The sequence below is a fragment of the Macrotis lagotis genome, chromosome X, assembly GCF_037893015.1.
Source record: "Macrotis lagotis isolate mMagLag1 chromosome X, bilby.v1.9.chrom.fasta, whole genome shotgun sequence".
In the NCBI taxonomy this organism is placed as follows: Eukaryota; Metazoa; Chordata; class Mammalia; order Peramelemorphia; family Peramelidae; genus Macrotis; species Macrotis lagotis.
The window spans coordinates 661,908,741-661,927,069 of record NC_133666.1 but is presented as its reverse complement, the minus strand read 5'-3'; the positions used below and the strand labels follow the sequence as shown (position 1 = coordinate 661,927,069).

Below are 18,329 nucleotides of genomic sequence, written 5' to 3'. Positions count from 1 at the left end.
TGAGGAACAAATACAAAATAAATACCCAGTAGTTTGGAAGGGAGGATGCTAAATGGATCAGAAAGAGTTTTATGTCAAAGGTGGAGCTAGAATTTTAGAGATTCTTTGAGGCACAGGAAAGAAGAGTGAATATTGGGGTGGCTAGGTGGCGCAGTGAAACGAGCACCGGCCCTGGAGTCAGGAGTACCTGGGTTCAAATCCGACCTCAGACACTTAATAATTACCTAGCCGTGTGGCCTTGGGCGAGCCACTTAACCCCATTGCCTTGAAAAATCTTAAAAAAAAAAAGAGTGAATATTCTAGACACAGGTATGCCCAGTACAAAGACATGGAGATAAGAAAAAACACTGCATGGGGACAGAGAAACTACAGAGGGAAGGTGTAATGAGTTTATAACATGAGGTTGGAAAAATCGATTGGAGTCAATCATTTCTTATGAACTCACATGTATCAGGCAATATGCTAAGTGCTGGGTATACAAAAATGAGCAAAAGACAGTCCTTACCATCAAGGAGCTTGCAATCAGCTATGTATAAGATAAATAGGAAATAATTCACAGAAGGAAGACACTAGAATTAAGAGGGTTGGGGAAGGTCTCCTATAGAAGGCAGGATTTTAGTTAGGAAAATCATAGAATTCAATAGACTAAATTTAGGATAAAAGGAGTTCCCTGCATGGAGGGACAGAAGCAAAATGATTTTTTCCCTTAGAAGCAACAGGGAATGACTGAAAAGATTATATTTTGTCTCTAAATAGAATTATTATAGATCTAGGGATTGGAAGTATGATTTCACTTGTAGAGAGATCTCCCAGTTGAAGGAAAGCCCTCTACCAAAGCAAATCAGCAAATTAGAGTCTTCAAGATGTCTGTAGCACAGAAAGCAGTCAATTAACAAGAATTTATTAAGCACCTACTATGTTGGGATAAAAAAGAAATTTTAAAAAATCTTTGCCTTCAAAGAGAGAATACATGTGAACAGCTAGGAGCAAACAAATTGTAGAATGAATAAATTGGAGATAATCAAGAAGGGACTAGCAATAAGGAAGACTGGGAAAATGTCTTGCCCAAGATCATTCAGCCAGTAGGTGTCAGAGCTGGTTTTAAAGCCAGGTCTTCTTGGCTTCGAAAACCAGTTTTCTAACCATTATGCACACTGCCTCAGAATAATTAAATGCACAATAATTTCTCAGGGGGTACCAAACAGTTCAGGGAAATAGGAAAAAGTTAACATCTAAGGTGTCATTTGAACCGAAAAACCAGAAATTCCACAAGCAAAGTAAAGGAGTTCAGTCCAGACATGAGCAACTACATGAGCAAAGGCATGGAGATAGTAAATGAAATTTAGGATCAAATGAAATTATGTATATAAAGCACTCTGCAAACCCTCATCAGACATATCACCATCACCTGTACCATCACCACCATGGTAGGTGTGGAATCTAGGTCACTAGAAGGAGCTCCCACCTCAACAAACTCACAGATCCTGTGAAATTCCACAACAACTTTTAAGGTCACATTTATCAAAGCCACCAACAAAACACCCACTAACTTATGCATACTCCATAATTAAAGTAAATCAAGCAAAACACTTATTATGCTAGGCTCAGAGATGCTGCTGCACTTGTTTAGATAATGCCGAGAGCATCTGTAAGTCATTTGTCACATTACTCTAACATGCCAAAATCACTGTTCTACCAGCTTTGTGGACACAACTCCCTCTAAGAACATGCATCTATGTCTGAAGTGTCCTTTCACCTCCTTCCTACAATCTCTGGTATCTTTCACTCTATGCTCATAATTCAAAGTAAAGGGACCACATGTTTGTATTCTTTGTTTGGATGATTGAACACAATGTAAATATTTATTCATAAGCATCATTTCCATGGTGTCTGATATTTTTATGTACAATTAAGAAGTCTGGGAGGGAAGCTGGAAAGTGGGGTAGAATGGGGCTTTGGTCTAAGGCAGGAGGTTTAAAGGACCATTTACGGGTCTTGTAAGAAAAAAGAAAAAGATGGAATTTGGTGATGGGGATGGGACTGAACCCATGGCTGGATAGAGATGCTAATAGGATGGTCAGTGTTGAGGTAGGTTTCCAATGGGAGGAAAAGTTCAACTTTCTGGAAGAGTGTCTGCCGAGGCCTTGGCTAAAGTTCAAAAAAGATAAGGTAAGAAGGAGAACTGTTCACATTCCAAATGTCAGTGCTCTATCCAATATTCTGGGTTAGTCAGAGATGGGGCTTATCCTTCCCTTGGTAGACTTTGCTACAATATTCTGGACACTCCTCAAGGAAGTTAGGATAAGAAAAGTGTGCAAGAAAATGGAATCAATGGGTAGCAGCCTTAATCTTTAAACCTCCATGAGCTCTCTGACCGAACATAGTGGGGAGAGAGAAAAGAGAAAGTATGGAATGGTGCTGTTTCTCAAAGGACTCCACTTGGGACCTCAGTCCTCCATTCCACCTGCCAGTTCAGACCCTTGGCTGAAGCAAGACCTCCCGATTATAGGACATTTTGAGAAAATGGAGGAGAGGAGGGGACCTAGAAGACATTTGTAGTTACGACTGAAAAAGTTACAACTTACTAAAGCAATGTTCTTCCCCAGTTTTTGGACCTTCTTCAAGAAGAGAGGTAAGAGAAGGAAATAGATGACCTTACCTGAACTTCTCCCTTCTTCCAATTGCCAGAGCTCTCTCCCTCTTCGTTACAACAGTACCTGATGAATGGTGCAATAATGCATTCCCTTCTGCTCCCTACTCCCCCCCACACAATATAAACACAGTAGGAGAAAGATCCTGAATTGACTCAGTCAGACTCCAATCAACATGTAGGTTTCCACTCTCCCATCTTTTTATTCATCATACATGAGACAGCTGGGTGGAGCATTGAATAGTGTACTGGCTTTCAAGTCAGAAAGACCCCAATTCAAATCCCTCCCAAGACACTAACTAGGTGATCCTGGGCAAGTCACTGTACTTATACAGGATCTCAATTATCTCATGTGTAGGGAAGTGATCTCTAAGGCCCTCTAAGGCCTCAGACACATAATAATTACTTAGCTGTGTGAGCTTGAGCAAGTCACTTAAGCCCATTGCCTTTGCAAAAAGGCCATTGCAAAAACCAAAAAAAAAAAAAAAAAAAAGAAAAGGGAGGAATTGAGGAATTGGTGTACAGGACTGAAGACAGAGATAGTGGTGATGTAGGAGAGAAGTGACAATATGAAGAAAGGTAATAGAACTCTCCATCCCCTCATGTCCATAATGGACAGGTATATGTGACATAATTAGCATTTAACTAGCAACAATAATTATTAAAAATGAAAATTTATTGACCTATGTTCTATTTTCTCTCTTTTGCACTAAAAAGGCCATCTCTACTCCTTGTTTCCATTTTATTGCATTCTACTTGCTTATTTATCTGGTCTCTTGCCGCAACACTCAACAGAAACTATTCTCTCTGAATTTCCCAAAGGCTGTTTAATTGATGAATCTAGTGCCTTTTTCTTTCCTAAGTCTTCATCATTCTTGGTGCTGCTGTAGCTTTTAATGATGTCAAAATGTCCTACTCAATAACCTCTCTTGAGGCCTTCATTTGTATGACTCCTTACTTTCCTTGGCTTTGCTGATGCTGCTTTCTCATGATTCTCTTCCTATCTGTCTGATCACACTTTGTCCTCTTTGCTGGATCTTGTTCCACTTCCCAATCTTGTAAATCCCCCAAATTTTGTGTTCTCATTCTTGTTCTCATTCTCTCATTCTCTCTCTCTCTCTCTCTCTCTCTCTCTCTCTCTCTCTCTCTCTCTCTCTCTCTCTCTCTCTCTCATCTGCTCCTTCAGGTTGGCAAATAAGTCCAAGATCTACAGTACACATCCATTAATGCTCTTTCATGAACTTCAATCAATCACTCACTTTCAGTTGACTCTAATTAGATGTCCCATAAACATCTCAAATTTAACATTCTCAAATCATAACCCAGTTTTTTCCTTCCTTCTACAGTATCAAAATCAAAACAATAGAAGAAAAATACCCTCTTCTCCAAAACTATTTCCACTGAGGACATCACAATGAACCTTCCAATAATACAAAGCACCCTTTTGACAACATCCTCAACTTTTCCCACTCCCTCATCCCTCATGTCCAATCAATTGCCAATATTTTCCATCCTACCTTTATAAATGCTCTCATATTTGTCCCCCCATTTACCTATTCATTCTTACATTATCCTAATTCAGATCCTTATCTCATCAACTATTCTGAGAGCCTCTGAATCAACAGTCTAGCTTTCAAGCTCTCCCCTCTTCAATCTCTCCTATATATAGCTACCAATGACCTTCAAAGGTCATTTCCCTTTCTCAAAAACTTTCTATGAAAAAAAGAGTGCGATTAATAGTGTTGAAGGCTCTAAGGTTAAGAAGGATAAAGTTTAAAAAAAAACTGTCTATGATTCCCTCTTGCCTCTAGGATGAGATACAAACTCTTAAGTCTAATTTAAAAGCCCCCACATACCTTTCCAGGCATATTTTCAGATTGACAAGCTACCACCTTGGATCCAATTTTAGACCCTAAACCAATTTGATTTATCACAGAGTTTCTCCCATTCCCGGAATGCACTTTCTCTCCCATATTTTCTCTTCTCCCCCCCCCCGCCACCTTCTCAATATTCCTAACTTTATTTAATCAAAGTTCATATGATTAGCAAGCCTTTCCTGTCTCATCCCCTACCTCAGGTATGAGGGCATTCTCGCTAGTCAAATTACCTTGTTTTGACATATATCTTTGTTGTGTCCTCCCCAGTTCAATAACAGAATATACAAATATTAGAGGTCAAGGACTGTTTGTGTCTGGTTGTATTGGAGTGTATTGTATGTCTTTGTATGTCCCAGGGTCTTGCACATAGAAAGTGTTTGATAAATTTATTGAATTTGTAGACAGTTCCCCCAATATGCAGCACAGACATAAATGCTTAATAATAATAATAACAAAGCTTTGGAAAAGTATAACTTTAAAATATTATCTCATTTGATCCTCATAGCAATCCTAGGTGATAGATACTATCATTATCTTCATTTTCCAGCTGAGGCAGACAGAGGTGAAGTGACTCGCCTAGAGTCACACATCTAGTGAGCGTCTGAGACAGGATTTGAACTCAAGCTTCCTTCTTGACTCCAGGTGTAGTTGCCAAACATCTGAATGAATGAAAGAATGAATGATATGCAAGCACTTTCTAAACTATGGAGCCCTCTATAAATGTAAAGTATTACTACTAACTACTATCAATCAATCAACAAATATTCATTAAACACCAGTCTCTAAACTAGAAAACAGGGAGAAGTCAATGAAACAGCACCTATCATTAAAGAGCTAACATTCTATATATAGAGAGATGACATATATACATAAAACTATATCCAAAATAATTATTAAAAACAAAGTAATCAGGGGAACACTAGGAACTGGGAAGAAATCCAGAAAGACTTTCAGAAGCAGGTAGCAGTTGAACTTTGATTGAAACTAGCAATTCTAAGAAGCTGAGGTGAGGAGGGGTGTGATTGCAGACAAGGAGAACAGCCAATGCAAAAGTAGGAAGGTCGGAGATGGAATTGTGAGTATATAAAGAGAAGGGAAAGTAATCAGCTCTAATGCTCTTGTACCTAATAAGAACGTATGTCCTTCTACAATTTTTGAAAAAGACTGTGCCATCAGGGAGGTCATGCCATGACAAGTACATGAATTGGATTTGAGTGAGGGACTGTGCTAAGTCACCAGCCTCACTTTGTCCTCCAGAGTCATCTGGGTCCAGTGACCTGAAATGGATCAGGTCGACTGGAGATGGCCTTGGATGCAGGACAATCAGGGTGAAGTGACTTGCCCAAGGTCACACAGTAAGTAGCAAGTGTCTGAGGCCAAATGCGAACTGGAACTCCCGTCCTCCTGAGTCCAAGGCCAGTGCTATCCACTGTGTCAATGGACATGGGTTGGATAATGTTATCTGTTTTGGTACCTCCACCATGTACATTACAAATCCTGAACAACATTTATTAAATTGGTTAATCTTCCTATAACATAAAGTCATCAGAAGTATGGCATTTATGTATGTGGTTTGTACATATGATTTCATTGGTATGAGGAACTCCCAATAGGAACTCTCCAGAGTAACTCTCTAGTTACTCTGAATCACACAGCCTTAGATCTTTATTTGAGACCACTGAGAGGTGAAGGGACTTGTCGAGTGAGGGAATCATAGAGCCAGCATGTGTCCAAGGAGAACCCTATCTCAGTCTTCTCATCTATAAAATGAGATGAAGAAGGAAATGGAAAACCACTAAAATCCCTCTCTTTCCATGGGGAATTATGTGAGGGGATAGTTACCTTGGTTCTGAATAAAGTAAATTCTATAACTTCATAAAATGGGAGTCATTCTTAGGAATCTACCTTTTAGTATCTTTTTTATGTTCTCTCACCCTTTAGAATGCAATCTCCTTAAGGACAGGGACTCTTGTTCTTTTTGTGTAAACAGCACCCTTGCTGTTAAGCAATCATTTCATTCCTGACTCTTGAGGATCCCATTTTGAGGTTTTCTTGGCAAAGATACTGGAATGTTTTGCCATTTCCTTCTCCCATTCATTTGACAGAGGAGGAAACAAAAGCAAACAGGGTTAATTGATAGCTCGGGGTCACACATTTAGTAAGGCAGAATTTGAACTCAGGAAGATGAGTCTTTCTGATTCCAAGTCCAGTATTCTATCTACTGCACTTCCTAGCTGCCCTTACCTTAATCTATCTCTGTACTCATTAACCCTTTGTTTAAACAGAAGCTAAATTCAAAAATTTCCCCCCTCTTTTTCCATTTTGGAAACAGCCATATACAGACACATAGTCACATGAGTTATCTTTGCCAGATAGTTCCTTCTACTTTCAGTGGATCAGAAGAATGAGTCACTGGAAAGGGTTGGGTTTGATTCTTTTTCCAAGATAGTCTGGGAGAGAGCAACCTTCCAAAAGTAAGAGATGATACTCTGTGCAGAGTTGTTTTATTTCTAGATTAGAAAAATATATTCAGCTATACCAGAAAGAAGTTGTCAACTCAGGACCTGGAAAATTGAGGACTCTCTATTTGTAGACTGACAAAATCACAGTAATGGAAAGGATGTCAGTGGCCATCTCATTCAATTTTTCCTCGAATTCCCTCTACAACACATCTGGTACGGGGAAGGTTATCTACCTATTGCTTAAAAGACCACCAGGAAACAGAAACTACCACTACTCCCTCCCTCTTCCAATTCAAAATCTCATTCTATTGCTTCCCCCACCCCATTTTGAGTCTAGATTTTCCTCTTTGTAATTTCCACTCTTTCCTCTAGCTTCTTCCCCTTAGGACAAAGTGGTACAAGTTTTTTTCCCCAAATAACAGTTCTTCAAATACCTAGAAAAAGTCTAGCACCCCTACCTTCTCCCCAACCACCACCACTATGTTTCTTCTCCAGACTGAATCAATCAGTCTTCCTACATCAATATTGACCTCTTTCTCCAACCTATCTGCCATCTTACAATCCCCAGCTTGTGAATGTCCCTTGTAACATCTGGCATCCAAAATGAAAAACTCCAAATGTTGTCAGATCAGGACTGAGCACAACTGGAGCGATCCTACCTCCTCTCTCCACTCACATAGTCATGACCTTAGTCAAACCCTCAATGCCTCTTTCTTGGATTATTGCCAGTACTGTTCTGCTTAAACCGGTCTCTCTGCCCAAGTTAATTCTCCTCCCCTAAGCTGCCAAAATTATTTTCTAAGGTGGTCTTATCACATCATTCGCTACTTTCCCTCAATTAAATACAAAGATTGTTTTTATTAGCTCCAGGATAAAAATAATAAATCCTTTATCTAACATTTAAAACCCTTCTTGGGCTGGTCCCTTCCTGCCTTTCCAGTTTTATTATAGTTCACTCCCGACCATGCACTATATATTAGCTAGCGACACTAACCTCCTTACTCTTTGTTACATAGAACATTCCCTCTCCCATCTCCATGCTTTGGCCTTGGCTGGAACCTTGTTTTTCTTCCTCATCACTGACTGTTGCCTTTCTTTAAGACTCACTTCAAATCCTACTTTCTGCAGAAGACCTTCCCTCATTGCCCTTACCTCCTCTCTTGTTAATGCCTTCCTTTCTCTGACCTTTACTTCCATTTATTCTGGATAATCTTATATATACTTGGTTATTTACAAGTTTTTTCTCCCATTAGAATGAAGTCCCTTGAGGGGCTCTGTCTTTCTTTGTACCCCAGTCCTTAGCATAGTGTTTTAAAACATGTAATAAGTGCCTAAGAAATGTTTGCTAATTCACTGAATAGTTGGCTGGAGGTATGTGTGAGTATAGCTGAGTTAAAAGAACAAAGACTAGAGGTTGGGTCAAATGAGTAAACTTGGTGCCAGGGTAGAGAAAATGTTGGACTTAGAAGCAGGGAAACCTGAGATTGAATCCTGTCTGACACCAGTCAGCTTTTTTTCAGCCTCACTTTCCTTTTCTAAAAATGGGTATTATAATTGTTGGTGTTTTTATTATTCTGTACATTGTAATAGCATCCATCTCTCAGATTTGTTTAAATCAATGATATCAAATTCAAGGAAGCAACTATACTAACAAAAAACACAAACTAGCATTATCTATGTTTTATTGTAATTTTATTCATTTTGTTAAATGTTTTCTAATTATATTTGAATTTGCAGCCTTTGATCCCACTGGTATTGAGCGATCAATGAAGATAACATGTTTATAAAGCATTTTGTAAATCTTTAGCAAGCTATTTGTTTTTTCCCAAGGCAATCAGAGTTAAGTGACTGGTGCAGCATCACGCAACTGGCAAAGTCAAGTATGAGAGGGCACGTTTGAACTCAGGTCCTCCAGACTCCAGGGCAGTTGCTCTAGCTACTGTGCCATCTAGCTGTTCCTTTAGCTAGTTATTGCAGGATAGGGAATCAAATACTGGACACTAGAGTTCAAATTCAACTTCATATTTGTCCATGGGCAGATCATTTAATCTATCTACCTCAACTTCCTCATCTGCAAAATAGGGAAAATAAGACCTTATTATGAGATTCAATTGAGATAGCATGTAAAGCGCTTTGCAAACCATAAAGCAAATCTAAATGCTAGCTATTATTTCACCCAGGTGCATTCGTGGACTTACAAGAATTCTTAGAGAACATCCAGTGCATTCTCTCTATTTTATATATTAGGAAATTGAGTCTTAGAGGAATTAAGTAGCTTATCCAGAGTCACAAAGCTAGTGTCTTAGGCCTGAATTGAATCCAGGTCCTGATTCATCTTTCTGAATTCAAATCTGGCCTCAGTTATTTACTGGCTGTATAACCCTGGGTAAGTCATTTAACCCCTTTTTGTCTCAGTTTCTTCATCAGTAAAAATAAATTGGAGAAGGAAAGGGTGAACTACTCCATGCTCTTTGTCAAGAAATCCTAAGTGAGGTCTGACTGAACAATAATGATCCCTTCCAGTCCATCAGATTATCAGAAAAAAAAAGAAGCCATAATAGGACCATAGATTTAGCACCAGAAGGGACCTAAGAGGTCATGTGAGACTAACCTCCTGATTGAGACCAATTTAAGTTAAATCACTTGCCCAAAGGCATGCAGGATTCCAATCCAGGTTCCTTGATTTCAACTTCAGCAGTAAATAAGCATCCTACAATATGGTCAAGAAGAAATATCTAGAAGAAATTGTGTTTGCCCTTTAATCCTGGGTCTTTTGCTTTATTTGTTTCTTAAATGTCCCTCTTTCCCATTCCACTAGTTAATGAAACTGTGAAGGGCTCTGAAGAACTCAATCAGATCCACCTGCAGGTTAGAATAACTGTCCTCTACATCCAATCTCGAACAATTACTGGGCAATCCCCTTCAGTGACATACCTGCCACTGCTGGCAACCTGGCAGAAGGTCATTCTCAGAGAAAGGTTTGGAGAACTGAAAATCATGAGAGTGAGGCCACAATCCTTTGCAGAATAATTATGCCCCTATGCTAAATGTGAGAGGTAGGAGGGATGAGCAGATGGGAGAAGAAGGTGGGCAAGATTACTACTATTTGCAGCTCATGAATTTTTAAAACATTTAAAAAGATAAAATTGCACCAAGGAGGTCAACCTGATTTTTTGATGGTATTCATCTTTGAAATACAGGCAGGACTTTTTTTTTTTGTATCTTCAATGTAATTCTGAGATTGAGAGAATTTTTATAAATAACAATACTTATACTCGGAAGAATGTGGTTCACTACAAAGATTTCAGGCTTTGCCACCAGAAAATGGAAGATCTCTCTACTTCTAACATTGCCTATCTGCATGACCTTGGCCAATTCACTGAATTCCCCAGTTGTCAAGTTCGCTGTCTATAAAATGAGGGGAAAGCATTAAATGAATTCCTAGGCTCCTTCCAGCTTTAGATCCATGTTCTTATTCACTTAATCAGAAATCAAATAAGAATTCCAAGGCATCTTTGGATAAAACATGTCTTGGGCTCCAATTCCCAAAACTCAACAGCACTGCCATATGGGTGTGCATATTATTTATTTATTCATTTATTCATTCATTTATTTATTCGTTCATTTAATTTCTTTAATTTCTTTATTTCTTTATCTATTTATCTATTTATTTGTTTATTTATTTATTTATTTTAGGTTTTTGCAAGGCAAATGGGGTTAAGTGGCTTGCCCAAGGCCACACTACTAGGTAATTATTAAGTGTCTGAGACTGGATTTGAACCCAGGTACTCCTGACTCCAGGGCCCGTGCTTTATCCACTGCGCCACCTAGCTGCCCCTTGGGTGTGCATATTTACAACAGAAAACAAGGCAGTGCTGTAGATTAGAGAGAGTCCTGAACTTTAAGTCAGAGGATCTACACCTAAATCCTTTCTTTACTTAATTATTCTTGGGTTACCAATCTTGCATAAATAATTTTACCTCTTTGGGTTCAATTTCCTCATATGCAAAAATAGGGATAACAGTAGTATCTACCTATTAAGGTTATCTGTGATGATCAAATGCGGTAACAAACAAAAAGCACCTTGAAAATCTTAAAATATGTATAAATTCTAGGTATAATTCCACCCAACTACTGGGGGCCAGCTTCCAAACCAAGAATGACCCTGTTACATTCCATTTGACATTCATCTTTGGTCTCATCATTGACAGCTCTGTGGCACAAAGGGGACAGCACTGGACCTGGAGTCAGGAAGAGGTGACTTGAAATTTGGACCCATCCATTCACTAGTTGTTTGACCCAGGGCAAGTTACATAACCACTGAGTGATTCAATTTCCTTATTTGTAAATGAATAATAATGATAGCACTCATAGAACAAGAATATCATAAGGATAAAATGAAATAATATTTGCATAGTGCTTTGCAAAGTTTAAATAAAAATAAAAGCTAGCTCTTATTACCATCAGCTATTATTATCAAGGAGTTCAGTTATTTCAGTTCAATTTGTTTGAACATATTGGAAAAATTGAATAGTTCCTCACTCTGAACATTATGTTTTTAATGTCTTGTTCCTGAGGAGAGAGAGGTGAATTTTTTTCCTACCTTAATAAGTCCTGAATACCACCTTCCAAGGGTTGACAAGTCAAGAGTGACCAAACAGATGAAGGCACAGATCCTGGTGAACCCAAAAGTTGGGTTCCTGTCTGAGTGATTACAAAGAGATTCAGCAAGAACAGTCATGCAAGACTGTTTTGGATAGGGTGACAAAACTAGTAAATGAAGAAAAATTTGTGGATATGAATCATCAACATTTAGGGATTTTTTTTTTGCTAAATTGTCTCATACTACTTTTATGGAGATGATGGGAAGATGTGGACTATCCAAGAGCACAATTGAATAGAATGAAAACCAGTTGGGTTGGATGAATTTAAAGAATAGTTTAAGTGATCCAATTTCAACAAGGCAGGATGTTGGAAGTACTGTAGCCCAGTGATCTGTGCTAGTCTATTCCTGTTTAACATTTCTAATCAATAAATTGACTAAGGGATGGATAGGTTACACATCAAATCTAGAAATGACACAGAGTTGGGAGGGATAGCTAACACCACGCAACCTAAGAGTCAGAATCAGAAAAAAGATCATGAAAAAGTTCGAATAATAGACTGAATCTAGGAAATGGACTTGTGATTTCGCTAGATAAGAAAACTTTTGTCTACCAATACAGGTTGACACCTTGCATCTTGTAATCTTATAGGATTGCCTAGAGCAAGGAGAGATCAAATGACATGTCCAAGTCAATATTTGTCAGAGTGGCACTTGAACCCAAGGTTTCTCTATCTGCAAAGCCACTTCTCCCTCCACTGTACCACTGGTTTCATAAGATGAAGCTAATTAGATGAAATTCAACAGAGATAAATATACAATCTGACCCTCCACTCTGCAAGAATGATATGGGGAGGCATAGAAAGAGAGCCCTTGTTCTACAAAAAGATCTGAGGGTTCCAGTGGATTGTAAATTCACAGGAACCAAGGACAGCCATTATAGCCATCAGCTATATTAAAGTTATTTACAAGAATAAGAAGGTACAATTTTATTGTGACCTCATTGTTGTACAGTCAAGTCCAACTCTCCATGACACCATCTGGGGTTTTCTTGGCAAAGAAACTGGAGTGACTTGTTCATTTTCAGAAGAGAAAACTGAGGCAAACAGGGTTAAGTGACTTGCCCAGGGTCACATAGCTAGTAAATAGGTGAGATTGAGTTTGAATATCGGTCTTTCTGATTCTAGAACTGGAAAACTATCCATTGTGCCACATAACTGCCCATTAGGCAGAGGAAGAAACAGAGTCAAGCGGATTAAGTAAAGGATACCCACCTGCAATAAAGAACAAACTAGGAATAAACAGTGTGAACCCAGACCTCTATTTCAGCTCTTAAACTAGTTCTGTCATACTATATGATCTCTCAGAAGCAGAGCAGCTCTCAGACACTAATGGAAACTTCTATATATGGCCAATCAGTATAAGCCATAGTCCAGGTCTTTCATGAATTCCTAATCCAATTCGTATCCTAATAACTATGAGAGTTCACATTTGCTTGACCTGGAAAAGAGAAACAGAGTGATGGAGAAAATTTGATTATTCTCTTTAATATTCACAAAGTATTTTTTATCAAAGAGGAGGAATTCACCTTGTTCTCCTTTCCCCACCCGAAGGTAGATCCGTGGCAAAGAATGGAAGTTGTCAAAAGGCCATTTTAAGTTTGTTATCAGGCAAAATTTCCTACTGCCTAGAGCTGTCCCAAAGTGCGATGGCTACTTCCAGAGGTGGTAGCCCAGTGTCTGAGATGTATTTAGCAAATGTTTGAATGACTGATTGATTGTTTGATGGCGGAAACTGAATGATAACCACTCCTCAGCTACATTATTGAGAGGATTCTGGTCAGGTACAATTTAGCCTAAATGCATTCAGAAGTCTCTTCCCAATTCAAATTCTGAGATCCATACAGTTCTCCCTACATTACTTAGTACGTTTTTCTCCCAACAAGACCAGGAAGTAATAGAAATCAGGTCTGTTGATGTTAGATATCCTGTTCTTACCACAAAGGCAGCTAGATGGTAGAGTGGATAGTAGCCAGGATTACTGGTCTTTATGGTCAGACTCAAAAGGTCAAGATTAATAGTCAAGCAGATGATGAGAGTCAGTTGCTCAACAAGCAAATTTATTAACCCCTTACTATGTGCCAGAAATTGAGGTAAGAACTTAAGATACAAAGAAGGCAAAAACATAATCATAATTCCTTCCAGTCCTGGAGACAGAAGGATCTGAGTTCAAATTAGACCCCAGACAGTTGATAACTTACTAGCAAGTCTCTAATGCCTCCCACCCAGGGCTATCACCAGTCATCCACTGGACCCAGATGACTCTGGAAAAGAAAGTGTGGCTGGTGACTTAGCATAGCACCCCCTCACTCAAATCTAATTTATGTGCACATGATGGCATCACCTCCCAAATGCCATGCTCCTCTTTGAGAACAAAGGACAAGCATCATCTTACCATAATAAACTACCTCTCACAGGCAACTAAGACCAAGAATATTATGCTCCATTGATATACCCATTATTTCCATTTGATAGAGTCAGAAAGTCTTTGGAGAATATAAAACTTTTCAGTAGGTGTCAAAGTGTAAAAACAGTAGTTGGGTCTCTTGTGATCAGACACTCAGACCTTTTCTTAATTAAAACCTATGATTGGAACATATAATGGACAAGGCTACTTCTATTAATAAGCAAGAGATAACAAAGAATTGTGCTGTGTGCAAATAAGCCACTATTAGAATGAATTGAGTACTGAATTTGGCCTCAGGAGACCTGGGTTCAAGCCTCCCATGAGACACCTTATGTGACCAGGAACAAATCCCTAAACCTCCAAGTCTCAGATTAATCATCCATAAAAATGGATGATGATAATAACTGCAGGCCCTAAGCAAGTTACTTAACCTATACAAGTTTTAAGCAATTCCCCGGAATTTATCTACCAAATATCAATCTACCACTACCAAATATTGAGGTACAGTGGAAAGAAAACTAAATCTGTTGTCAGAGGACCTGAGGGATAGATCTCTACCTGCTATTTACTGTCTGACTACCTATCTACTTGCCTTAGGCAAGTTCTCTTGGATCTCAGTTTCCATAACTATGAAGTAATGGAAGGAAGTATAACTATAAAATAATGGAAGGAAGTATAGCTATAAAGTAACAGAAGTAAGCCCCTTGAGGGCAGGGGTTGTTGAAGGAGTTAAAAAACACTTACCAGGCATGCCAGACCCTGTGCTAAGAGTTGGGAGTACAACTATAAGCAAGCGTGATGATCTCAGCCCTCAAGAAGGTTGACTTGTAATAGGGCACATAAGGGCATGGTGGCCAGGGAGGAATATTTTGAACAAGGAATTCAGAGGGAATGGTGATTAGAGACAGAGCAAAGGAAAAGCTGTCCATTCTAGGAAAGGTATTGGTGCGATTGCTATTCTTTAAACTGGTGCTGAATATAAGGGGGATGAGGGGATGCCATGGCCAGGAAGAGATAGGATAGACCTGAGACCGGGCAAAATAAGGTGCATGCTCACTAATGAAAAACCTAGGGACACGGGACCTTTGAACCTCTGGCAATTAGCCCTGTGTCTGATAAATAGTGGGTGCTTTTAATAAGAGCTAGTTGATAGACTGACAAAAAATGTTGAATTAAATTATCTCTAAAGTCCGTCCAGATCTAAATCTACAGTCCTTGGAATCTCTTCCACAGGGATGCCATCAAGCAAAGAATGTTCTACAAACCCTGGGGCTGGAGCTGTATTGACCTCACCTCCCTTACACCCCAATCCCAAATCTTAGAGGTATTTTCATGCTGCTGGACTCGCAGCTCCTTCCTTCATTTCTGTTAATATCCACAGTATTTGCCTCACAGGACTCATGTAAGTAAATGGCTTTGTCTACCTTAAAGCGATCTAGCAATATAAATATTATAAAGGTTGAGCTGTCTTTCCTGGTACCTGTCTCCCCCAAATCATTGCCGGAGTTGGAATCACCAAGCCCTGCTTTAGTAGCTAGTTTATGGCAGAAAGCAGCTCAAAGGTCTGGTCTTTCAGATTGTTTTAATTCAGAATAACCATGTGGGTGCATCCCAGCTGCCCTCCAGAGATAGCTAAGAAGACCCCCCCCCCTTTTAAATCGCAGCAGAGCTTCACATCTAATCTCTGGAGGAAGCAGCTCCAATCTGAATCCTCCAAATAAGCAACAGCCATGCCTTTCCAATACACAGCTAATAGACAATTAGTGTAACTAAAATTCCCGTTGTAAGGTAATGGGCTTTGAAGTTGCTAAGGGAAATCTCAGCGTGCAATTGTTAAAAGAGAGCTCCTTGCGAAGGATGCCATCACCATGCAGCGCAGAATACTGTGATAAGTCTTCTCAAGCTCTCCAGAGAAATTCCCTCAGTGGGGAAAGGGGTGCTCGGAAAGGAGACATCCAGAAACCCCAGTCATCAATCCACCATTTCCACTGCCTGTCCAGCTCTCCGTGCATCCGAGAGCATTCTCTCCTAGAAAGAGCACTTTGCTTTTTGCAGTGGAAGGCGAGAAACTGAGGAAAAGAAAGGAGTCCAAGCAGGGAATGCCTGAATCTGCTAACTCCTCGGGCCCTGTTAGGGGGCCTGATAAGATCTCACAAGCTAGAAGTTACAGCGCCTCAACTCATCTTTCAGTATAGGGGAAGGATTTGGTGACAGAAAGGGAAAAGTCAGCCCACACACACACACACACACACACACACACACACACACACACAGCCTCCAAATAAAAGCACCCAGGGCCATATGTCAGGGACTGTCCTCAGTGTTTTGTCAGTAGCTCAGCAGAGCAGTCACATCCTGAGAGGTAATAAGAAGCATGACCCCGCAGCCGGAGGGCTCTTAACACGATCTCCCCGGGGCCCCGCCACAACAGCTTTGGGCCCCTTGGATGGCTCCCGCCCCCCGCCAGTCCGGTTCAGACCTCTCCCCACCCCCAGCCCATCCCTCTCCGGCAAAGATAGGGAGAACCATTTTTCTCCTGCTCTCCACAGCCCCTCTCCTCATTCCAAACACGTCTCTGCCTTTAAGAAGCGGTCCCTCCCCCCTTCTCCCCAAGCCAGCCAGACACACAGACACACAGCCTTTCAGTCTCCCGCACGGAGCACATGGGGGAGTGGAGACCCCCCCCACACACACACACACACACACTTGTGAAGGAAAGTTAGCCCGGGCTCCCGGGGGGCACGGGGCCACCAGCCTCATCTCACCTTTGGAGAACAGAGCGGCCAGGCTGAAGAGCACGGGTGACCAGTGCTGCCACAGCGTCCCCATCTCCGACGGGCACATCTTGCAGCGGACTGCCGGGCGGGCGAGCCTCCTCCCCGGTGCCGTCTAGGAGAGGCCGACTGCGGGGCCGGCCGGCATCCCAAGCAACCCGGCGAGGGCACCACGGGCAGGCGGGCGGCCGGGCGCCTAGCGGCACAAGCGCCCCCGGAGCCCAGAGCCGTCTCCCGAGCGCAGGGTCCCCATGGCCCCGAGTCGCCACAGAGTCCGCCCAGCCCGCCCGTGGGGGCGCCGAGGGAAGGAAAGAATCGGGGAAGAGTTTGCAACAGGAGCAGGACGAGGATGGCCGGGGGGGAGCGGGGGGCGGGGGCTGGGAAGGGGCTCAGCTAGCGGTGGCCGGGAGTCGGCGGGGTTGGGCAGCCGGGCAGCCCGGGAGCCGGGGCTCAGCGGGCCCCGGGCGCACGCGGCGGCGGCGGCGGCCCGGGGCGGCCCGGCGCGGTGCCCACATGCCGGCGCGCCCCGCGCCGCGGCTGGAGCCGGGTGGGCGCCGCTGCCACGGCCGCCGCCTCCGCTGCTGCTACCGCGAGCCAAAGTTTGCGGGGGGCCGGAGCGCCCCTCCCCTCCCGCAGGCCAGCCTGCCGGCCCGGCCCGGCTGGGGCTCCGGCCCGGCTGGGGCTCCGGCGCGGCTGGGGCTCCGGCTCCGCTGGGGCTCCGGCTCGGCCCCCCTGGAGTAGAGCGCACGAGTAGCCGGGGAGCCCCCCAGCCCAGCGCGCGGCGGGGGCCGGTCCTGCTGCGGACCAGATGTGCAGCCGGGGGGCCACCGCTGGCTGCTGGAGAGGGGCGCCCTCCCCCAGCTGCGGGAGCTTCTCCTCCTCCCTCTCCTCCACCTCTCAGCTGTTCCCAACAGGCGAATATCGGATGAGGAACTGTTAGCAGAAAGATGGATTTTTCCCCTTTAAAAACAGCGATAGCTTTTTAAAAGCCCCACCCTTTCAGAGTGACAGCCGTGAACCCCAATCCGCACAGCTAATTCCCCCTCTCACCTCCCCCGCTTCTCCGGGCTGGTGGGCCAATCACTGAGGCAGGTGGTGGAAGACCCAGGTGGGTCACCCCCTCGTTCGGAGGGCAGGGGCAGTCTCGCCCCGCACTTCCCAGGTACCCGCAGTAACTGGCCCAACAGGTTGGCAGCCGCTCCCCAACCCTTCCTCTCTTGAGTCCTGGACCATCTCTTAGAACCCTAGCCCACAGCTGGCCACCCTTGCCGGGGGAAGGCTTGGCTTAAGGATTTTTAGCCCTGGCTCTGGATTTCCCTAGGGATGCTGCTGTCTCCTTGCCCTTGATTAAGTTAGGCTACTGGCATCTAAGATTTTTTTTTTTTTTGTATTGGAGAGGAGGGCGGGAGAAGGGAAAAGGAGAAGAGACAAAGTACAAAAGTCCTGCACAGTACCTGAAAGAAGCCTGTGTTTAAATCCTGTTCCAAGAAATTATTA

At 42.3% G+C, this 18,329-nt stretch overlaps 1 protein-coding gene across 1 annotated transcript in view; it reads right to left on the bottom strand.

Moving 5' to 3' along the window:
- The window catches only part of LOC141501406 (transmembrane protein 132D-like), a 229,541-nt gene extending 212,633 nt beyond the window's left edge, over positions 1 to 16,908 (bottom strand). Inside the window, exon 1 of the mRNA XM_074205320.1 lies at positions 16,824 to 16,908. Within this exon, the coding sequence (XP_074061421.1) occupies positions 16,824 to 16,902 (79 nt within the window). The 5' untranslated portion in view covers positions 16,903 to 16,908. The remainder of the gene's footprint in view (positions 1 to 16,823) is intronic.
- Between the last annotated feature and the right edge of the window lie 1,421 nt (positions 16,909 to 18,329).